Source organism: Mytilus galloprovincialis, chromosome 1 (assembly GCF_965363235.1).
Source record: "Mytilus galloprovincialis chromosome 1, xbMytGall1.hap1.1, whole genome shotgun sequence".
NCBI classification, from domain to species: domain Eukaryota; kingdom Metazoa; phylum Mollusca; class Bivalvia; order Mytilida; family Mytilidae; genus Mytilus; species Mytilus galloprovincialis.
In genome coordinates, this window is record NC_134838.1 from 104,215,210 (window position 1) to 104,240,474 (window position 25,265).

The 25,265-nt window shown below is 30.2% G+C and overlaps 1 protein-coding gene across 6 annotated transcripts in view; it reads right to left on the reverse strand.

The window, feature by feature from the left end:
* Positions 1–365: 365 nt before the first annotated feature.
* The window catches only part of LOC143048289 (uncharacterized), a 28,402-nt gene continuing 3,502 nt past the window's right edge, over positions 366–25,265 (reverse strand). The window contains exons 1-10 of one of the 6 annotated variants that reach the window (XM_076221888.1): positions 21,713–21,866; positions 18,299–18,481; positions 13,984–14,592; positions 11,195–11,314; positions 9,279–9,994; positions 7,456–8,120; positions 6,083–6,644; positions 2,731–2,971; positions 1,923–2,034; positions 366–983 (exon numbers count right to left, since the gene is read on the reverse strand). In XM_076221888.1, coding sequence (XP_076078003.1) covers positions 787–983; positions 1,923–2,034; positions 2,731–2,971; positions 6,083–6,644; positions 7,456–8,120; positions 9,279–9,994; positions 11,195–11,314; positions 13,984–14,592; positions 18,299–18,445 — 3,369 coding nt within the window. In that variant the 5' untranslated portion in view covers positions 18,446–18,481; positions 21,713–21,866 and the 3' untranslated portion in view covers positions 366–786. Of the gene's footprint in view, positions 984–1,922; positions 2,035–2,730; positions 2,972–6,082; positions 6,645–7,455; positions 8,121–9,278; positions 9,995–11,194; positions 11,315–13,983; positions 14,593–15,681; positions 15,768–18,298; positions 18,482–18,910; positions 19,047–19,548; positions 19,832–21,712; positions 21,867–25,265 lie in introns of those variants that run through there. The other 5 variants (XM_076221915.1, XM_076221897.1, XM_076221906.1 and 2 more) reach the window with 5 other exon arrangements.

A 25,265-nucleotide genomic window follows, 5' to 3' on the forward strand; every position in this document is an offset into this window, starting at 1 on the left:
GTTTAATGAAGCCCTTGCAAAATGCTGATCAAAATTAATATAATGCATTGATGGTAGCCAGTTTATGTGCCTTTTGAAAAAGATGCTGAATGGAATCATTGTCCAAAGTTGTTAATGTATTTTTCAATCAAAACTATTTAAACTAAAGAAGTCTTAATTTTTTTAACCTTGTTCTTTTTAGTAACAATACACTTTACGCATTGGAATTTTTACATTTTTTTAGAAAATAAAACAAATCTGAATTTCAACCATTGTTTCTTGAAAAAAATTATATAAATTATATAAACACCATGATTTATAATTCAACATTAGTTTAAACTAGAGTGACTGAATTATAATTGTGGGTACCAACTATCATGAATTATTATTGTGGTCACCAACTATCATGAATTATTATTGTGGTCACCAACTATCATGAATTATTATTGTGGTCACCAACTATCATGAATTATTATTGTGGTCACCAACTATCTGACTTATTATTGTGGTCACCAACTATCATGAATTGAGAACAAATCGTACTTTTGTGGATATTTCCAAGTTTTGTCAATGTCTGCATACAAGTCTACAGAAAATTTGTACTACGTTGAACATCTAAAATAGTGGTTCACCTTTACCCAGGAAATACATGAAAATTGGTTTTTAATTTCGCCATAACATGACAATGGGTTCCTTCAAAATTGTATCAGTATTTGGTTTTAAAGTTCTAATGTAAACTCCATATGTATGAATCAGGTGAAGTAAGAGTTGTCTGTCTTGATGTATGAGTTGAATTCAAATTATTCACTATCTATTCCGGCTATCTAACCAAGTCTGTAAGAGTTCTATGAGATCTTTCCTTTTCATATCTGGATGGTCCAATAATTCTATTAACTCATGGACTGTCAATCTATTGGTTTGATCTTGGTCTAACAGAAGGACCATTGCCGGATCTTTTTTTGTTTCATAGACGTTGATATCATTAATTGATAGGCCAAGTAACCCTGCAAGTACACAAAATCATCTTTTTAACATTTTTCTATTACTTTCATAAATTACCATTTTTATCATTGACATTGAAGATTATTATTGTATCTTTCATGAACTGATTTTTTTAAAAGTTAACAATAAGGATGTGCCCTGAAATTGCACAAATTAAGTTCATCTTTTTATTATTATGTAATAAGTACTTATCAATAAGGACAGTTTAAACTAGATATCTATTATTTAGGAAGTAAACAATTTATCTGTCTCGACTGATAACTCTTCCTCATGGTTGTCTGATGTAAAAGTCTGTCTGATTAAACTTTATCATAAACATTTTCTTATCAATTTCTTTCTTCCTGTTATTTTGTGTTGTAGTCATCAAAATATTAGGTAAAACAATAAGTTTATTTTGTTGATGATCATTCAATGCAAATTATTCCAATAAGGCATGGACTAACAGTTTCCTAAATGACTTATCTAGCCGACTATAATTGTTGTTTACAGCCATGGTTCACTTATTTGTAGATCTTCTTTGAAGAAGAGAGAAGAGATTTTGTCTAGTTGTACATTAATTATCATTTTGAAAACACCAAATAATCATTTTTTTTTAATTAACTAACAGACATAACTCATGAACAGTCACATTGAAGTTGACTGTATTCTATGATCAATTACATTGAGGTCAAATTTCAAAATTTTTGTTAGTTTAATCATTATTTGGAAATATTATTTGTGAGGGACAGACATGGGCATAACTATATACCCCTTTCCAAGACAGGTTGAATAAGGAATGCACAAGTATTAAAACATCATAATCAGGCAAAAATTGTCTAATTTTTTTCTTGATATGAAGAACACTTTTGAACACTGTCCGCTCCCTTAATCCTGAAAGTTTGTTTGTTTCTTGTCAGACTTTATGGATTAAATCAGATAATAAACATTAATACTGTACTAACCTCCTAAACCTTTCCAATCCTGCCCAAGAGTTGTCGCACACTGCAGATAGGTAAAAAGTTTATGGAACACATTGTATGGCAAATCTTTTATATAAATTTTGGGTTCTGTACTCTGTAAGCATAACAATATATATTTTTAAAATATAAAAATATGATTTATGCATTGATCTTTTATCAAAGTTAGTTTTGCTAATTAGTTGAATGTTTACATTTATCTTGGCAGGAATAACTCGAACAAAAAATGTGCTGACTTTACCCTGTACTTTTCTTTTGCTATTGTATTTGTATTATTCCATATGATTTTATTTTTGTTGATCTTTTTTGTTTTGTGTTTTTTTCAGTGGTTTGTTTAGCTACTCATTAAGTAAAATGTGTTAAATCAGCATGCAATAGTAAGCATATTTACTTCAACAATATTGTTAAAATTTGCAATTAAAATTTTTACAGCAGCAAACAGCAAAATTTTAAATCCCTACCCTATGAAAATTATAAATGTGGAATAGCATACTTTGAATACATTTATTATTGTAGTATCTTTTACAAATTATTAGATGTTGAAATGTAGTTACTTTTAATAGCTTAGTTTGATCTCTGTTTTGTTGATTGGTGGATTTGATAGGTTCATCTTACTGTCTTTTTTATGGGTATCATCTCATTGCTAAATGTTCCTTTTATAAATAACTTGAAATTAGAAAACAGAGATGAGTGGAAAGATCCAGTCTGTTGTCCTATGTGCCTGTAGGCATAAAAAGAACTAGATAGTAGGAAGTATTCAGTGTTCTGAAATTCTACTTAAAACTTAACATACCTGATCTTGTAGCCATCGTCTTACAGCCTTATGATTATCAATCCTTGTTGTTTTACATAAAATGGACCTCCTACTTGAAATGTCCACTACATGCATGCTGGTCATTGATCCTTTGACCTCACAATCCTCCTGAAGTGGACACTCTGGCCCTAAAACATAGTTAACTTCAGGTGGTAGGGCAGCATGGCAAACATCACATAACCATTGGTATATATAATGTAACTTCTTGTTTCTTTCACTTCTGAAAACAAAATTACAAATATTTATTAATGTATGTAGCACTTCTGATGATATGTTTTATAACATATATTCCATTTTAATTGATAAGTTTAGGAATTATTAAGAAACTAAGGTTCTAACTTCCTCAGGTAAAGTTGACTTCAATTGTTTTGGCTATTCTTTTTAGGTTCCTTTGTCCAATTCGGTCATACAGCTTATCAGGTATTTATAAATACTTATTGAAAGTTTCAATTGTTTTGGTTTTGAGCATTACTGATGCACCAATAGAGAGTTGTTGAAGGTGTCTTTCATTAACTATTTATTATTCTTTAGTTTTATATATTGTGTTTTGTATACTGATTGATTATCATTTTTTGTCATGGCACTGTCAGTTTGTTAATGACTTATGAGTTTGAATGTCCCTATGGTATCTTTTACTTCTCTTTTAAGTACTTTTGCTGGGTAATATCACTTTTGTCTGAAGACAGCAGCTGTAGACAAAGGTGTGATGTAAACATTCTATCTGTACAATAAATCCAATCTCATAGAAAGTATAACTGATGAATCAAGTTATAACAGGAAGTAGAATTGTAATCTCTAAATGTCTTAATGAAGCCAAGTTGTTTCCGTCCAACATCAAGAAATTCTAATTAGTTGTTGCTATGAAAGTATATTCATTTGATCTTTACATATGTATAGATAATTTCTTCAGTGCATTCAAACAAACAGCAGGTCTCAATCTATTGATTTTAAGTTAGTATCATATATCAGCAAACTAAAATCTGTTTATACAAGAGGAAAGTCCAGGAAAAGTCAATAGTGTAGACTCAATTATGCAGGGACAGAGTATGCAGGCCTCATTTTTCATGGGGATTCTTTAACACAATGTATATATGGAATGCAAAATTTTTTAAAGAACAGTATGGACACAATTATTCAATAAATACTAAAAGAAAATATTCTAAACATCATAGAAGTAGAATGAAGACCTTTACTTTGATATCATATTCTATCAAAACAGCAACTTTTCACCAAGATAAGAATTTGGTATCCATGGAAACCTAAGTACTGAAGATTTAAAAGATAATTGTGCTTTTGTAATTTTATATTTTTATCAATAAATTACATGAAATACGACAAATGATAAAAATGTAAAATAAAAATAAATATTTCCTTGTTAAAGTAAAACTGCTGTTAGAGTGTTTCTGAACAGTATGTCATTATTAATAATAAAAAAGCTACAAAATAATGAAATTTTCAGAATTTTTTATTTATATATTTTATCAAATTTGTTTTAAGCTTCTCTTTGGAACGGAACAACATCCTACTTGACAAAGTTTTTATTTATCTAAGGAAATAGCTAGGAAATGGTTGAACTGTACTGGTTATATAATATCTCAAGGACAAATAAGATGACGTGAAACATGCAAATATAAATAATATTTTCTAAAGGAATATTCTTGCAATCAAATGTATTTAATACAAACAAGGTGATGATGGAGAGTGTTTTAGAGACCTTGACTAACAATGAGGGTCTTGCACAGCCAGTGCTTTTTTTAGCATTTGAATAATTTATTTTTACCTTATGGTGCAAACAAGGTGGCTTGCTTTATAATTTTCCCCCCATTAACAAAATGTTTTCATTGCTTATTATGCTTATTACTAGTTATTTTAAAACTGTAATTGTTTTAAACTTGTCATGGATGGAAGCATCACTGCACTTGTAATATATATATACTCAAAACAATTAACCAGATGCTCTGCAGGGCGAAGACCGCAGAGGTCGAACCATGAACAGTTGGGGCGAGTATGGACACAACATTTAAGCTTGATATAGCTCTGAATTTGGATTGTGATTAAATAGTTGACACAACATAGGTTTCTGACACAGAATGAATGTGGTCCAAGAACTTAAACTTAAAAACTTAAAAATTTTAAATTGAACATTTACCTATTATGGTCCAATATCCAAAATCTAAATACATGGTTAGATTCAGCATATCATAGAACTCCAAGAACTCAATTTTTGATGAAATCAAATAATGTTCAATTTTAGACCCTTTAGACCTCAATGTGGACCAATTTGATGACTGGGCCCAAATATCAAAAATCTAAATGCATGGTTAGAATCAGCATATTGAAGAACCCCATCTATTCAATTTTTGTTGAAATCAAACAAAGTTTAATTTTTGACCCTTTGGACCTTAATGTAGACCAATTTGAAAACGAGACAATACTGTGCAATTGAATATATATTTCTTGCTATTGCACAAAACTGTGCAATTGAAAATTTCTTGCGCAATATTGTGCAATTAGATATTTCTTGCTATTGTGCAATACTGTGCAATTGAAGATTTCTTGCTATTGCACAATACTGTACAATTGAAAATTTCTTGCTATTGCACAATACTGTGCAATTGAAGATTTCTTGCTATTGCGAAATACATGCATTTGAGAATTTCTTGCTATTGCACAATACTTAATATAATAATTTTGGACCCTGATTTGGACCAACTTGAAAAGTGGGCCCATAATCAAAAATCTAAGTACATGTTTAGATTCAGCATACCAAGAATTCAATTTTTGTTAAAATCAAGATAAGTTTAATTTTTGACCCTTTGGACCTTAATTCGTTGGGACCAAAACTCCCAAAATCAATCCAAACCTTCCTTTTGTCATAAACCTTGTGTTAAAATTTCAGAGATTTCTGTATACTTATACTAAAGTTATTGTGTGAAAACCAAGAAAAATGCTTATTTTGGCCCTTTTTGGCCCCTAATTCCTAAACTTTTGGGACAAAAACACCCCAAATCAATCCCAACTTTCCTTTTATGGTGATAAACCTTATATTTAAATTTCATAGATTTCTATTTACTTTTACTAAAGTTAAAGTGCGAAAACCAAACGTCTGCGGACAAGGACGACGACAACGATGACGACAACAACGACGCCAACGTGATACCAATATACGAACAAAAAATTTTCAATTTTTGCAGTCGTATAAAAACTTGCATTTTACTGTTAGTTTTTTTTTATGGTAATGATGCTCACAAGGCAAAATATTTTAGCAAATTTATCTGTTGTTCTTGATGTTTCTATATAATTACAAAATGATGTAAAATTATCTACTCACTTTCCAATGATTATCTGCATTCTGTCCTGAAATTTGTGATGTACCAGTGTGATCTCATGACCCTGGTGATGTAGGGTGCATGAGTTAGCACTGGTCAGTGAGATCTTGTTACCATCAGACTGGTTTCTGATACTGAAAGCAAGCTGATAAAACTGCATGCTGGACAAATGAGTTTGATCAACACACTGTAAATACAAACAGGCATTGTCCCTGTCTGTCTTTTGATAGTTTATATGCCCTTGTTCTGACAGAAAGTATGGGAAAAGGTACTGCTCAATGCCATCTTGATCAATAAAATGTTTGAAAATCATGCCAAATGCCAACATAAGATTCAGTATCTTCTCAGCATTAATGGATTGAGAACTAATGATTGACAAAAGGTCTTCTTTTGATATGTTTCCAGTAGCAACCAGTTTAATCCAGTGTTTGGTGATATCACTGCTTGAGGAATGTCTTTGTGGTATACAGACCAACCCTTGGACATGCTGCAGTATAATCTCAGGATCTATAAATAGCAACTTCTCCATTTGCTGGTTGTTGGGTAAATTCAAAGGTGCTGCCTCTGAAAAGACAATTCAAATATTAAAGTAAAAATGTCAATGGTAAAGTTGTCAGACTGTATATATTTACTTTCACCATTGCACAGTGTAGTTTGTTCACTCAATTTAGTTCTCAATAAACACATGATTAATTGATTTAACTACAAAATGTTACTGAATATCAAACACTATATGCTTGTAAAATCACAAAACATAGCTTAACATCTACTCCCCCCTCCCCAAAAAAAAACAAAAAAAAAAACCCCATCAACATTAATAGCTTTAGACCTTTCTATACCGTGAACAGAGTATAATGCATACCTGGCAGTGTCACATTTCTTTTGTCATGACCAAATTCAAAGGAAATCTTTTCATATACTTCATGATGTATAATAACCCTTTTCTTCATAATGACGCATTTTGACGCCCCCCCCTCCCCCCTTTACTCCATAATGACGCCTTTTGACGCCTGTGTAGTGCCTCAGTTGAAACATCTTACCTAAGACAAATCTGAATCAGACTTAATCAAATTTGCATCTAATATCAAAAGGATATTCACGAGAATATCTGACTGGAATTTCATTGATGAAGTATTTGTTTACCAATGCATTTTAATACTTTAAACCTGATGATTTTTTTTATTGAAAAAAATCCTATGAGAATCAAGTATGTTAAAAAAAAAAAAATTCCATGGAGGAAAGGGATAACTGAACTGTTTAATCTTACTCTAGAGTATTAAAGCAATTTGTTTTAAAAATGTAAAAGAAACAAGACTTTTGCTGAAGAAAAATTGTAATGAAAAACTTTCTAAACATTGGAGTAACGATAACTTACTTGGAGAGAGTAATTCACCGAACTCCTTCAGGGTAGTCCATACAACATGTTGCAGACTAGGTTCACCATTTGGAACAGCCATTTTGAACATTTTTGTGAATTCTTCTTCTGTTATAATTTGTTTTCCTTCTTGGCGCAGCCTTTCAAGTTGTGCCATCATAACAACAGAGAGAATAGACACAGGTTGTTTCTGAATTGTTTCACTTACAGCTTTCCATACATTCTTTTTCAATATCTTGGATGGAATTTGATTAGAATTTTCATCAGATATAATTAAATCAGGAATTGTCACACTATATTTGCGTATTTGTTGACCGTATGATGTATAAAATAAAGTTTGAACCTCATCTTTGAAATCAGCTTGTTCACTGTTCAAAAGACCATATGTAAAGATATTGCTATCATAACCAACACAACATCTTATGGTATGAATCAAATTTTGTAACCGTAAAATTTCTCCTGCAGCAGAATTCAAAACTTTGGCACCATTAAAAGTTAGCAAAAATAAACTTGTTCGTGTAAACAGGTAATGACATCCATATTGAAAGAGTTTCTCGTCTGGCACAATGAATATTTCTGTATTGACAACACCTCTATGCAAATAATCCTCTTCTCTCTGTTTATTTATCTCCCCATTGACCAGAGAATCATTACTAGCATGTAACCTGAAAGATTTCAATATAATCACATTATTTAACATATGTGTATTAAAACCTCAATCATTTAGTTTCAAAACTTGCTTATAAACAATATGTCAAGAAATTCAGAAACATTTTTGGCTTAGTGTTTCAGTTTATTATAAACCATTTTAAACCAGAGTACATATTCATATATAACAACTATTCCTGGTGTGTATGTGATAGTTGCCACTAACATTTAACAATAATTCATCCATCAACATAATAAAAAAGTAAGAAAGAGGAAGATTTTTGCTACAAAAAACACAATAAAGCAACAAATCTCCAATGTCATGATAACTTAAAGGCCATCTGTAATTACATAAATTAATAATGAAACAACATTAACGAAAGCCATTTAATAGTTCAACGTAGGTCAAAGTGGCAAAATTGATATGAAATATTATTGTAATATTTTGAATACAGGAAATGTAATATTGAAATATTGTTGCATCATCATTAGTTGCTGAGAAAAAATAAGTCACTTAACCATCATGACCATGAAATTTAGATAAGGCTTCTTAAATGATGTTTATCAAAGATCTACTACTTCATAAAAGCATATATATGGTTCTGAAATATTATAATAATATATCTTGATTTTTTCTTTTAAATATTACAGAAATATCAAAGATGCACTGGTCTTAAATTTCTGCTACATCATGTACATACTTGTTTGTCTGTTTGTATATTAACATTGGTAATATATACATGTATAATCAACACTTTTAATTTAATAAATTACATAAATCAATAATTTTGGTGGCACAGTTGTTTTTTTATAACTAGCTTTCCTCCTTCATTTTGTAGGAAGTGTACCCATGTGAATATTGATAAATACATGTACATTAGATAATCTTGATTTTGCAGACAGGAAATGTAAAATGTGAATCAAGATAGATATTGAGCCTACTTACAATGTAGTAAGTGGAAGTAATGTCCTTCAGCACATTTTGCTCTTTGCTATTCAAATTTTAAATAAAAACCAATAAACCAATATAATATAAAAATATGTGGTATGATTGCCAATAAGGCAACTCTTTACAAGGGTCTAAATAATACAAAAGATTACAACTATAGGTCATTGTACAGGCTGTAGCAGATATACACCTATTTTCCTAAATAAATGTTTCTAATAGAACTAACCTTGTAGTTTCCTCTGATTGTAACAGATTGTCATATGATGACCAAGGCATAAAACTAACATCCCCAGCTTTACTCATGTCCATTGTACATTTAACACACTCGTACAAACAATGGGCACTACTAGTGTCTGTCTTTAGAAAACTTGATGGCACTAATAATTTGGCTAATGCTCTTGCCTCATTGCCACATATAAATATCCTTATTTTCGGCAGTTTTACCGTCCGATTTGATTGAAACTCTGATAAAATTTGATTATTATTGTTTAATACTGGTGGTTCTGGCACAATTAAATGAACTTCTGAGTTATCAACAAGTTTTTCATTTTCTAAAAAATTCATATGGGATTCATTAGAGTTTGAACAACTAGATCCAGGTCTAACAACATTAAATAATCCCGACACTAGAGTATTGCTATCAGGTTGTTTATATTTAGAACCAGTTTTAACTGCCTCAGGTTTAGAAGGATGAACTGCGATCAGTTTTTGTTCACCAGGGAACAGTTTTCCTGAACCAGAAGATTTCTGTGATGTTGAACTATTTTGTCTCATTGGTTTCCTTTTGTCTGGTTCACTAATTGCAGGATTTATCTGCTTTGCACTACAAATATCTTTGGCTTGTTGTATTTTGCCCCTGAAGTCTTGAACAACATCTTCTGGTCGCTGCAGAACAATCTTTGCTGTTATTGAATCTTCCAGTTTATCCATCATATTGAATGCCTACAAAGTAACAATCATTACAATTAGCAAATGAAATATGATCAAAGTTAATATTGTTGAATAACATATTGCTATACAGTGCCTAATATACTTCAGATACTCAATAGCACAATCCTTGCAACATTTGGGTATGTTTTACAAAAGTGTTTAAAAATCAGCAATCAAATAGTACTTAAATAATAATTTAGTAATCGGCTGATGATATTACAAGAAACTCAACAGAAAAGAACGACATAGAACAAAATGATATTAAACTCAATCCAAAATGGATATTCCCGTGATACATGTGGTATCTTGTTTTGTTTCTTTTTGCTCCTAGTTTTTGTAAAATTGATAGGAAAAGTATTGATACACGTATCAAATGCATTTTCACTAGTAATTCAACAAAAAATCAATACCAGTAAATTTTAATCCAAATTAAGTGCTTGGTTTGTTTAATGGAAAAATATTGGTGAAGGATATTTTAGCGCATTGATACAACATTTTAGCGAAAAAAATCGGATATTTAAGAGCCAAAGTAGATTTAATTTTAGTGCCAGATTTTTAACCCATTTTAGGGAAAATTAAAATTGTCAATGCCCATTTAAGCGTAATATTTTTAACATGTTCTAATAATTAATATATAATAAATAAAAAACTTTGATAAACTCAAGACAGCACAATACATTTTGCAATATAAAACATATCATGTACATTAAAATAGAGCACTACAAGTCTAAAAGTTAAAAGTCTGTTCTAGTGTGGAATTAATATCCCAGATAAAATACAGCAATAAAAGTCTAAAAGGTTTAATCAAATGTTAAAAGTCCGTTCTAGCCTTTAGTTTATATCCAGATTGTGGTGAACATTTGTCTATACTTTAATTATTTGGTATAAATTACCGTTCAACCAAGTAAGTTTTTGCTAAAATGGGCTATTGAAAATACAGGTGAACAGATTAATCCTGTGCTAAAATGGGCCCTAATGTCGGCGCTAAAATGTCTGCTAGTAGATTACATTTTTTAGCTAAAATGTCTTGCACCCAAAAATATATAGCAAATCTTTTCCATGCATAATAATTCAAATTCAATATTTTATTTGCATCAATCTTTTCAATCAGAAAAATACAATTTTAAAGACAAGAGAAGGATGGTTTATGTAAATTGACAACACTCAAAGCAAGGCAATGAACTATCAAAAGTGTTCCAAAAAAGAGCAAACCTCATGTGGTGTTGTCAAAGCCTGGCCATTTATAGATCTGATGTAATCACCAATCATCAGCTTGCCTTCTGCAGGGGTATCCTTCACTTCTACAACAAGTGTATACCAATCATCTTGTCGCTAAAAAGATAATAGATATATTTCAATATTTTGTATAGTAATTCAAGAGAGGAAAAGTTGCATCTCATAATAATATATAAATACCAGTACATGGATTTCTTATCTCATAAAAGTAATTTGTTCAAAAATAAAAATTGAATATTAATGTGTTTACAACTATTAATATTATATAGTCAATTATCATATATATTACATGTATACATATATATGATAATTGACTTGCCTACTAGTATGATATATATATATATACAAGTCTAAATTGAAAACAACGTTCAAACCAACATTCAAAAAAATATATTTTAACAAAACGCATTTGACTAGCTGGTCAAACAACTGATGCTCTTAAACCCTGATGACTGCCATTGACGATTGCCAAATAAATTGATCACAAGGTGTAACAAAATGGATCTCTATATCAATTTAATGTGTTTACAACTATTAATATTATATAGTCAATTATCATATATATTACATGTATACATATATATGATAATTGACTTGCCTACTAGTATGATATATATATATATATATATATATATACAAGTCTAAATTGAAAACAACGTTCAAACCAACATTCAAAAAAATATATTTTAACAAAACACATTTGACTAGCTGGTCAAACAACTGATGTTCTTAAACCCTGCTGACTGTCATTGACGATTGCCAAATAAATTGATCACAAGGTGTAACAAAATGGATCTCTATATCAATTTATACCAAGTAGAAAACAATAAACTAGCAGCAAAGATGGTTACCGGTAACCACAACATGAGGTGGTTATATTTTTACACCATATCTAGATTTCAACAATTAATGTCTCTTCAGTGATGTTAGGGATCAAAAAGTATTTGGAAAGCCATTTAATTTACCTCAATTTAGGATAGACTCTTGAATTTTAAAGAGTCAAAATAGGATGAACAGATTATATTAACCAGAGGAAAAATATAATACAAGCCCAAACGAAATAAATATAAACTAGTCTAAATTGAAAACAAACGTTCAAACCTATGATTGCGTTGGATTAAAACCGCATTTTATACACCCTTCCAAAATCAGAATCATTTACATTATCACATTTCAATGTTTAGTGAACTGTGAAATCTAGGTCAAAACCTTAATAAGGTATATCTCTTAAAAGGTTCACATTACAATGAATAGTTCTTTTATCATACAGCTGTCAGGCTTTTTAGTGTTTCAAATTGATGTGTCAAAAATCAACCAAAACATTAACTTGATATTGGATAGTTAGAACGATAAAAGAACAGATAACCAGAAAACATAGTGCCCTTTTTTTATAGATAATAAATATAAAATAACTATTTAAATGCATGACAACAAACCCTTTTTAATAATACTAGACAGGATATTGCTTATTTGGCAAATTAAGATTATCCTTTTTTTAGATTTATTTCAAAATCAGGAGAAAAAAATATCTACATAATCTTCAAGAACCCCCATTGAAGTAACTGCAATTAGTTATCTTTCTATTGCATTCAATATATACCTTGTATTTGAAACTGACAAACAAAATAGGCATGCTACATATATTAATCAATAATATTACAATTTTCCAGAGTTTCTATGTTAAATGTTGGATCCAATTTTTAATTAAATCTGCAAGTTTTTCAATAAACTGTAGTTTTAGATATAAAAGTCATGATAAAGGGAATTTTCACTTAGAAACTATCCAATGAAACAATATTTACAGTGAATATTGATGAAATAAATCACAACACATAGGCTTTTAGGATTGATAAGGTTAACATCGGATTGACTATTTCAAGTACAACATCCTTAGCAATATAATAAACATATTTTACTATTCAAATGGATGACATTTATTTTCTGTCAATATAATATCACACCAAGAAAAGTTGACCTTAATACCCGAACATGTCAAAGAGAATAGCCTAAATTATCTCAATTCCAAACAAGGCAAAGAAAGTATCACAAAGTCATTCCTTTGAAATAACATGATCTAAATGACTGTCACAGACTGTATATAGTCAGTGGCGGATCCAGGGGGGTTTCCGGGGGTTGCCCCCCTTTTTTGGGACGATCAATGTATTTGAATGGGGACATATAGTTTGAACCTCCCTTACTCCTTGGTTGGAACCCCCTCCCCCCTCCTTTTATAAATGGCTGGATATGACCCTGATAGTACTACATGTAATAGTAGTGGGAAAATTTTGAACTTGTGATGTGTGATAAATTATCTATAAGTGTCAGATAGCTGTAATAATTAGGTCATAGTTTAAAGTGGCACTTAAATATACACAAATGCAATATACTGATATATATGAACCTATACCTAACAGCAGACTTAAATAAATAGAAAAACATATTTTTTATTTTTGAGCATGAGATATTTATTAAAATATTTGACAGAATTTGTCAAAATTTATAAGCCTAGAAATTTATGTTTTAAAATTCAAAGAACAAGGCATCTATGCAGATAGGATAGCCATTGAGAGAACAAATTTTCTACTGAATAAAAAAAACCCAACAAAAAACAGGCTTTTGGACATATTAGTCCCTTATCTTGTGTGGACCGACATTAGCAATACTGTGTATCATAAAATGACCATAAAGCATGTTAAGTCTATGCATCAGCACCATAATCTTAAGCAATATAAAAGTGGACAAGAACTAGTTTTCTGTAAACTTACATAAGTACACTGTTTAATCTTGTACTTGAATCCAAAGTTCTGCCTGCTGCCTCTATCCAGAGTTATTGTTTTAGTTGATGACCACTTGACACAGTGGGGATATTTTATGTAGATTTCTGTATTACCCTGTGGGTTAATATTTGGTTTTGGTTTCCTGGTGGAATCTAGAGAATTACAGGTACATCGTTCTGGGTTGTACATCATCTCACTAGGAGAATTAATAACGGGTACAGAAATATTTCTATCATCTAAAAAATGTCCTGGAACAAGTGAATCGGGTATAGATTCTGCAGAAATGATTTGGTTTGTTTCCGTACTTTCTTCAGGTTTGACTTGTTTGATCTTTATTGAAGGCCGACCAGACATTTCACTTGTATAAGATCCAGATGAGTCACGGTCCCTTTTCAAGTCTAAACGACACACAAGAAGTTCTACATCAAGTTGATGAGTTTGTAACAGGTGTAGAACACAGTCTTCTGTATATGTCTCAATATTGGTGTTGTTTATGGAAATAATTCGTTCATACTCCACTAAATTGTGTCCCTGTAACAACCGACATTCCTCCTTTACCCTTGTCACAATTGCATAGGTCTTATCACATGTTTTACTCTGGAAAATAAAACAATATATATTATAAATATTCAATTAGAGATATCACTATCAGTTATATACATCCATTACTCTGTTTATAAGTAGTATTTCTTGTATTCATGAAAGATCTACAACTAAAGCGTACTTTTTCTTCCTATTATGTATAAATCTTCTGAAATGCCATTTTATGTAATCACATATATGCATTTTATCCATCTACACAGAAGTCTGATAATACAGACATATTTCAACTGTTGACAGAACCTACCAATATAACCATTGATTAAAAATTTAGAAAACAAAGGCATGATCAAGAGTTTTATTAAGATTAAATATTGTAAATCTACATGTATTGATTCCCTATTGTTCGCTGGTATCAGATAAAATAAGTGAAAAAAACATAACTATGGATTTAAAAACTAATATTTTAATAATTAAAATAAAGTACCTTCTGTAAACGGATGTATTACAAACTGATTAATAATTCACACATTATTCGTCTATATTTTACATTATAACAATGAAAATGCATCCCTGTCATACATTTTGACCTTAGTGTTGATTTGTCTTACTTTTCTGTAATGGGGTGGGTGCGGGGTTGCGAGAGGGAGGGGGATATAGTGTGACAGCTCTTACAAGACATTATTGTTCATATTAAGTAAATGGATTAAGGGGAGGGTCAGCCCCAAACCCTTTTATGGAGCTTTATATATATGGTTAATGAATGAACTTTTTACATGTCCCACTCCAAATGCTGTCAAGTTCCCCCTTAAAACCATATATAAAGCTCCCTAACCCCAATAAACAGAAAAGTTAAAACCCTGTTTTTGCATCTGATCAAGTGAGAAATGAAATGAGAAAAAAAAACATTCACAGACAGTAACTGAATATTTTCAATTTGAATATAATCAGCTCGTATTTCAACATTTTGAAAGAGGAAAACTTCTGATATTTGCAATGGTACCATAACTGCATTATTTTATTTAAACTTCATAGTTATTTCTAAGTCTTAATCTTCAATGATCTAATCAAAATAATCTTCTAGTAGAAATGAAATTAGGAAATTCTTCATAGACATGTTTATTTTTTATATGAAAAAGAACTTACTGTAATTTTGCTACCTACATGAGTAAGAAACGTTAGTTCTTGTCCATAAGTATCAGATACCTAATTAATTATATTTGTGTACTGGTATCAAATTACATCACTACATAAGATTTTTAATCTGAAAAACTAACTGAATACCATGTGTCTGCTTCAATAAACTTGTGTAAATGTTATATGTACGTAAGGTTCAATACACTCTACCCACGAAAATTCCTAAGAATTTAATGGGAAGGGAACAATGTCTATAAACACAATTTAAATCTTAAGATAATGGAGTTTAAATATTAGCCAGTGTATATAGATTTAAGTTCATTACATCAAAATAAAATATCAAATATTAAGTAGAAAATCGCAAATCAGACAAACATGGCTTAGTACTAAAATATATAACACTGTTTATAAGATATATTTACATTATTCATTCCGATAAATAAATAAATAAATAATAATCAAATCAGGATTTATTTAAAATATTATTAAATATTTGATTTTAGAGTTCGGTTGGTAAAATATAATTAAATTATTCTTCAAAGCATGTATTTATTCATGGTGGACTTAATATGATTAACTTTGATCAATATGATAACGGGTAGTAATAATATTAGTTATTTTGAATGTGTATAAAAATATATTCAAAACAAAGATTCATTGTCAATGAGGGTATAAGAAAAAGTCCATAAACTGATATGAAAGAATTCATTTATTTTTTCATTCAAAGATAGTGACAAGTTCATGTGCAGTTGCAATTCAAAATTAAAATTAAGAAATGAAGTCACCAATAAGATCACCTAGAATCCCTCTCAATTACTGTTACTGATAGTTACTACATGATGAAGGTCAAGTTCATCTAACTTTTATAAGGACTTTTGTCACTAAGCATGATGAAAAACATCTTTCCTTAATCATTTGTAGCTGGACTTTAAAACAACACATAATTAAATAATCATGCCGAAGAACAATTCAAGGTCACTTAAAATTATTTTATTGTGCTATTTGTGGACCTTCATCTCTTAACATGACCTATCAACTGACAAAAGATCATTTATCAAGGAAAAAAAATTATTACTTAAATCAGGAACTTAAAAACAAACTTTAACTCAAACAAATCATGTACAAAATGTAGGTCATCTTTAAATCTAGTGTGAACTTTCCTCATAAGACAATAAACAGACTAAAACTCATTCTTCTATTGTCAATGTATATGCTAAGATCTGAATCTTGACACAAATAAAATTTTAAGTAAGATTTGTATTTCGTTAAACAGATGAATTTGTGGTTCAGCTTTACCAACAAAATCTATGAATATTGCTATCCCATGAATGCCAATGAATCCACAGTATGTGGGGAAAAATAATGGGATGGGGTAAATGAGCCAAGAAAAACAATCAAATGAATCTTGAAGTGGTAGATAAATGACACACGCCAAAGTAATTAATGAAACTTTTAAGTGTTAGAATGCTCTTCAACATCCAAATTCCTCTTAGCATCTTACATTGAATCTCCAGCAGCACTTAAATTGTTGACAAGCATTTCAATTTATATGTGGTATAATACTTATTCTATAGGATCTATATACCTTAAACATCAAGATTACATCGTTAATAACTTTCTACTTTTGTTATCAGATATTTTTGCCTCTAAGATTACCGGCTCTTGTCCTATTAGACATACAATGACACATAAATGTTTTTTGTAGCAAGCTTCCTTATTAAGTAGCACTGATACTCAAATATTTAACACCTACGGAAATATTACATGTATTTCTTGACTATATGCTTGGTATAGATATTCATTTTTACAATTTAATATGTAAAGAACTAGAGTAATATACTCAGTAGTACTATATATATAAGATTTACATAATTTTATCATACTAAATTACAGGTGAAAAACTGGTACAAACTTTATTAACTCAATGGATTTTTAACAAATTTATAAATCCTATTTGATAACTTAAATCTTGAAATCATTGAAACATGTAGTTTACATATAGAAGTATGAAATAATTATCCATCCAGTTGAATGATTGCCATCAACAGTGATTCAGCTAGATTTCAGGAGCTTCAGGTCTATTTCTATTTCTTAAGACATTCTTTAAGAAGATAACTAAAATTTCAAAGTTCTTTAGGTTGAGAAAGGGGTGGGCAAATGTCCCTGATGATGAAGTATCTTATTCACCAAATAGGAAAACAGTGGGCAAATGATCCTGATGATGCAGTATTTTACTCACCAAATGAGTAAATGATGGTTGATGTGTCTTCCTAATACTTGATCAACTACTTTAAAATTACAGTTACAGGTTGGAAGTTTTTTTAATCAAATGATTATGACAATACATTGTACTTCACATATCTAAATTTTGCTTCTCTATGAATAAAGATGCAATTAAGCAAGGCTCCTTGTTGAAGACCGTACCTTGACCTATAATGGTTTACTTCTATAAATTGTGACTTGAGTTGTCTCATTGGCACTCATACCACATGAACATCTTCCTATATCTATTAGAACCTGTAAAGATTGTCTGATACCTCACATTTTCAAACGTTGAAAAGAAACGGTATCATCCAATATCTTTTTATTCAGATTACAAATTATATATAATAATATTAATACATACCTCATATACTTTTACTTTGATGCCTAATTTTCCCGTCACCTTTAGAATACAAACTTTCCGAGGCAATGTCCATACAATGTGCTCTGGCTCTTCTTCTAGCCTTTGTTTTATAGTTCTATAAGTATCAAAGGGTGTAGAACCCATCATTCAAATATCTCAATCACATTTTTACTGGTAGTCAACCTGGAAATTAAAAAATCATACCACGTTTACACATTGTACATCAGTATATATATATCTATATATACTTTTTTCCTAGAAAAAAATCTATTTATATATTGTATCCATGCTTTCAGAACAAACAAAATGTAAACACAGGATATTTATATCTGAGACAGTATAAAGCCTTCTTTGTAAATATATTGTTGTAGGATTTTATTTAAATCAAGAGTATCATGAAAAAAGATTCAGGATTTAACGGCCATCTCCTATTTCAAAATTTTCCTGAAACTATTTTGTATAACAACTGTTCAACATAACAGTAACCATATAAATATATATACATGTGTGTCCATAACAATAGAGGTCTCAGATATCCTTTATTTGGAACTTATTAGAAAGAAAGAACCAAAAAAAAACAGAAATATACAGAACAAAAAATAAAATCCCTACCATATTTAATGATTTTGTTCCATGTGTGAGATATGTTCATCTAAATAATAAATGAATGAGGGGTAAACTTTCCCTCTTTCTGAATATTTCCAGTACAGTTGAATCCTGTCCCACCAAATTAAACATCCTTAACGAAAGCTATCTAAGATAAAAATATCTACAGAAGTCAGCTATCTTATCTCTATAATGTTACTAGGACATTTAGTTATGGTATATGTATGTAATTATATCAATTTGACAAATTCTATAAAAAAAAAGTCAAACTCATCTATTGTTTGTTTAAAAAAAAAACAATAAAAAGAATCAGAAAAGAACTCTGCTTCATTCAATGAATCTATAATATAAAAATTTAAAATTGTTAAATCACAGTTATAATTGTTTAAATTCAATCAAGGTTCATATGATTTCTTTCCATCAATTAATTCTGTTCATAAAGTTATCCTTCAATCAGCAGCCCATGGAGTTTAATAATTGGTAAATTTATCATTTTGATAACAATTTTATACAATTTTATTTAACAAGCACTTTACATGCAGAATTTGATAGTTCTTCAGAATACATTAATAAGTATTTTATTTCAACAATTTTCATGTTATTTGAATGTGCAGATGACCGAATTAGTTTACAAAAACACTTACATTTAAAACTTACCACATGGAAAGAAAAAATAATTATATGCCAAGTATCTTACAAACTATTAAATACTTGACTTTTTATTATACATAATTCCTTTTATATTTCCACTATTGACCGATTTATTAAATCTTCCAACAAGATGACTGATGACTGCACCACAATCTCTTATGTTTACTGCAGTTTATTTGTTATTGTTCCATTTTTTGCTGTTTTGTATGTCAACACACATGTTAACGGATGCTGACGTCACATGATGTGGGTTATCACATCCTTAGATATATACTGTATGCAAGTTTAATCAGTAAAGACATTGATCATGTCTGATCTGCAGCCACATTCATAATTGTTGAATTAATAAAAAGTTAATCTATACATAAATCCCATCAGTGTATTAAACCATTCTGATATTGAATTTTTCACCAGATAATAAATCATTTAAACTCTCTCAAGTGCATAAAAATGAAATAAAATTCTATAACATCATCATATATATCTGGCAATAGACATCATTATATAACTGTCATTAAATATTTGAGAGTTAAATTGTTTTAGCCTGACATTCATATTATAATTTTGCACAATGTTCAGTGGTGTTAAAAGGTATATCATACTCAATTGAAGGACAGTTAAGATACAGAAAACTTTTATAAAATTCAAATAGTGTATTGATGAAACCATACATTGATGAGCATTGACATGTTCACAGCACACTTACAACATACACTCATAATAATTAATAATATATAAATCATGAATGAATGGGTGGATAATCAAACATTACTTACCCCACTATACAATATATCTTCTACAAACTTCATTACACCCAATATCCTATCAAAACATTATTGCACCTTGTATCCTCTCCAAACTTCACTCAATATCCTCTCCAAACTTATCTTCTCCAAACTTTACTCAATATCCTCTCCAAACTTATCTTCTCCAAACTTCACTCAATATCCTCTCCAAACTTATCTTCTCCAAACTTTACTCAATATCCTCTCCAAACTTATCTTCTCCAAACTTATCTTCTCCAAACTTCACTCAATATCCTCTCTAAACTTATGTTCTCCAAACTTCACTAAATATCCTATCAAACTGCATTACACCTTATATCCTCTCCAAACTTCACTCAATATTCTCTCCAAACTTATCTACTCCAAACTTCACTCAATATCCTCTCTAAACTTATCTTCTCCAGACTTCATTCAATATCCTCTCTAAACTTATCTTCTCCAAACTTCACTCAATATCTTCTCTAAACTTCACTCAATATCTTCTCCAAACTTCACTCAATATCTTCTCCAAACTTCATTCAATATCTTCCCTAAACTTCACTCAATATCCTCTCCAAAATTCACTCAATATCCTCTTTGAACTTCATTCAATATCCTCTCCAAACTTCACTCAATATCCTCTCCAAACTCCACTCAGCATCCTATCCAAACTTCAGTACATCCAATATCCATTGATTGAATCCAAACTACTTTTTCAAAGAACAGAATCTATATTAATTGAATTCATTTCCCAAAAACAGAGTGATTTTGCTTAATTCTTAGTGCATTTCTTTTACACAATAAATTTGAAATAAAAAAAAAAAAAATGCACCTGCTCTATTTTTTTTTTTACAGTGAAGTGCACTAATTTTTGAACAAATTATATCAACTTTTTTTAAAAGTATGCCAGCTCTACCTCAAAACATGGACAATTTTATGTTACAAGGGTCTACAATTCAGTGTGACAGCTTCAGACATTATAACTTATAACCTAACACCTAACACAAATAGCTATTTTAACTTAAAATTCATCACAGACCTAAATTTTGTTATTCAAGGTTAAAAGAACTATCAGAATGATCAGTGGTTATTTAATTACTTCTTAACAATACTTTGCTTAAGAATGTGAGATATTTACACATTTAAATAAATACAGGCACTCCTATTATAAAAAATGCTTGATGATAAAAGAATTTAATTCAATAAATAGTGTAATGCAACCAATAATGGACTTTGAACTACAAGAAGGTTTGTATATCTACTAGTATACATTTACATGTATAGACAGACACTCATGCATGTAATCATATGTGCATGCAACAGTTTTACAGTTTCATATATATATATATATCTTTTAAAAAAGACGAAGTAATATGGATAATACTTTACTTACATGTAAAACTAATTCACAATATTTGCATGTTTTAATTCCCCGACTTATTTTCAAGGAAGCCATCATCAGCTGTTCCTACTCATTTCCTTCCATATACATGTACACCCATGGACTTTGATTTATAGCATATTAAAATACTTTTTATGATATACATTCAATATCACTTTCTTGGTAATAATGAACAAATATAGAAATTTGGGTTTTCCATTGACCTTTAAAGGTTTAAGTTAACAAAAGACATTTGATGAATTTTATTACCAAGGCCATCAAATGTTCTTTTTCTGCTAATATAAAGTGTAAATCTGATTTAAAAAAATCTTCAATTAGCTCTATAACATGTATAATGGTATCAATAACTTTTTGCAAAATATTGACATAAATTGTCAAACTGGGCACATTTGAAAGATGTAGTTCAGCTACTTAATTTTCACCTTTTTTCAACCTGACCTCATTTTTCACTTATTTTCAAGTCAGACGTAAATCAATTTGTGTCACATGGGTATGTTATATTATTGTACCAAATAATTAAATTGTGTAGTTAAAAGGAAATAAATAGAGTGGAATTTTCAACAGAGTAAAACTTAAGGCAAACTTTATTATAATTTACATTTAGATACATATGATATATGCATTGATGCAATAAATACAAAATACTGGAAATGATGAAGTGGACTATAAGTCACCTTCAACAATGAGAAAAAAAAATACTGAAAATGTATGCTTATATAAGTCCTTGACTGACAAAACTTCAGTTAATCTTCACGGTGAATAGCAAATTTAAAGAGTAAGTCCAGTTTAAAGACAATTATGTCTAATATAATTTCAAGGAGTCAACTGACCATTTTATCAATTTATTTTCTTGTAGACCTTTTCTTGCTGATTTTTTAACAAAGTTTTAAGATAATCATAAAAAATGCTAATACAATGTATTGGTCAAACACTGCCTTTCTGAATTCAGCAAATTCTATGTGTCAGTAACTACTTTAAGAAGTTGATCACAAGATTAAGTTAATTCCACCTTTTTGTAGATCTTATCTTGAAGAAGTTGCATATTTTTATTACTGATCATAGTTACTCTATCTATAATGGTTCTGAAGAAAAATAGGCAAAAACATGAAAAATAGCTAAAATGTGTCATTAACTTCCATAGAAATAAACCAATCACAAAAGTTTCATGAAAACAACTCAAAGCACTTTCGAGTTAGTGTCCGAAAACTGGACCCCCCCTTTTTCATGAATAAAGGTCCCTTAACTGGGAAATGTAAAATCTAAAATTTATTAAAATTGAAAAAAGAATAAGGACAAAAGATAAAAAAAATAATTAAAAAAATTTCAACTAAGTTTTATAAAAACTGCTCAAAGCATTTTTGAGTTATACATTGTAATAACTTATTGTCAGAAAACTGGAAAATCCTCCTTTTTCAATAAATAAAACTTCATTACTCTGACATGTAAAATCTTTTTTTTTTTAAATTGAAAGGGAGCTTAAATCAATAGATATAAACAAATGGAAGAATAAACAGACAAGGGTGTACAATAATATGTTTAGTTAACAGGCTTATAAAAAGTGATTATACCTATACTTTAAACAGTTTTCAAGATTATACACAACAACCCAAAAGTAGAATAAAATTGTCAAATTATTCATGTAACAATTTGACTGATGATTTTGATCATTAAATTTATTTGTATATCTTTTCTTGTTGATTATTTAGGCTGTATACATGTATACAGTTACATTCTACGAGTCTAGCCTCTTTGTATTTTTTAGCAAGTGATGCATTCCCAGATTTTTTTTATAAAGTCTATCTCTTTTTCTAATGAGCCGTTTTGTTTCCATTGTGACCCATGGGTGATAGTCCTTTGTTTTAAATACCCTGCCACATCAGGGGTTAAAGTCATAAACCCCTGGTCTGTTTTTGTTTGATATTTTCTGCTTTGAATCCATATGATGAGTTAAGCCTTTTAATTGGTTTTTAGAGTTGATTCTAGTGTTGTGCCACTGTCCCAGGTATGGGGCTGATTGAGGTCTAACAAATATGTTTAACTCCACCACATTCTTTAAGTGCCTGCCTCAAGTCAAAATTCAAATATCTTTATTCTTAATCAAAGGGCTCATTAAGAGCATATAAATCAACACAAATCACAATGTTCCTACAATATCCACACAAACAACACATGCAATCTAACAAGAACTTGTATTTCAGTCATGTCAGTGGTTGTATTTGGTTAATATCTTATTTGTTTTGTTATAAATTCATTTTTCAAATTAGGCCATTAGTTCACAGGCACTTGTTTGCTGTGTTTTAGTTTTCTCAATTGAATTGTTTTATATTTTGATGCAAGGCCAAGGGTCTTTCATAATTGCCAACTATACTCAGGCCACTCAGGAACTTTCTATATACCTTTATACCTTTATACCTTTATCTTCGGGTCGTTACATAAGCCAAAGGCTTCTACTGACCCCTCATATTGGATTGTCGTATATGTGATTTCTCATCTCATAATATATTTATATTACACTTATCAAAAAATACTTATTTAGGTGTGCGCAGCTGAAACACTAACACGAACATATGAATTTATATGGGTTCCAATTTTCGCCATTTAATGCAGACTTAAAATCGTTCAGAGTCTTTGCCGTCACTGTTAAATCCGACAGGTTATTCCACTGATCCACTACTCTAATTGAAAAAGTATTTAGTCTATGTGTGGTCTTACACTGTTTTTTAAAAAGTTTTAATGAGTGACCTCTAGTATTATTAGATGGTGCTAAAGTAAATAGGCTCATCCAGTCGATGTCATCTATACCATGCAAAGCTTTGTAGACTTGTATCATATCATTCCTATCCCTACGATATTCCAAGGTTGGCAAACCCAATGAACGTAGCCTGTCTTCATAATTAAGATGACAAATATTTTTTACCAGTTTTGTGGCCCTTCTTTGTACAGATTCCAGTTTGCGGATGTCTTTTTTAAGATACGGTGACCAGACACATGTCGCATATTCTAGCAGCGGACGTACTATTGATTTATAAATAGTAAGAAACATATCTTGATCCATGTAATCAAAAGAATGATGAATAAGAGACAACACTCTCTGCGCTTTGTTATAAATATCACTTATATGTTTTTCAAATTTCAAATTAGACTCGAAAGTTACTCCCAGATCCTTTTCTTCATTCACTGTTGATAATGCAATAAAATTTCCGGATTCATCCAACATGGTATAACGATATTGCAGGTCATTGTCAGGATTAATATGCAATACTTTACATTTAGCAGCATTAAATTTTAATTTCCACATATCTGACCATTCACATAATCTGTCCAAATTTTCCTGTAACTTACATCGCTCATAATCTGACGAGACTTTAGAATAAACTTTACAATCATCAGCAAAAACTTTCACTATACCCTCTACTACATCAGGAAGATCATTTACAAATGTTAAGAAAAGAACTGGTCCTAAAACACTACCCTGAGGTACACCGCTCACCACGTCTGACCATGTTGATGTTGTGTTATTTATACGAACACATTGCTTACGCCG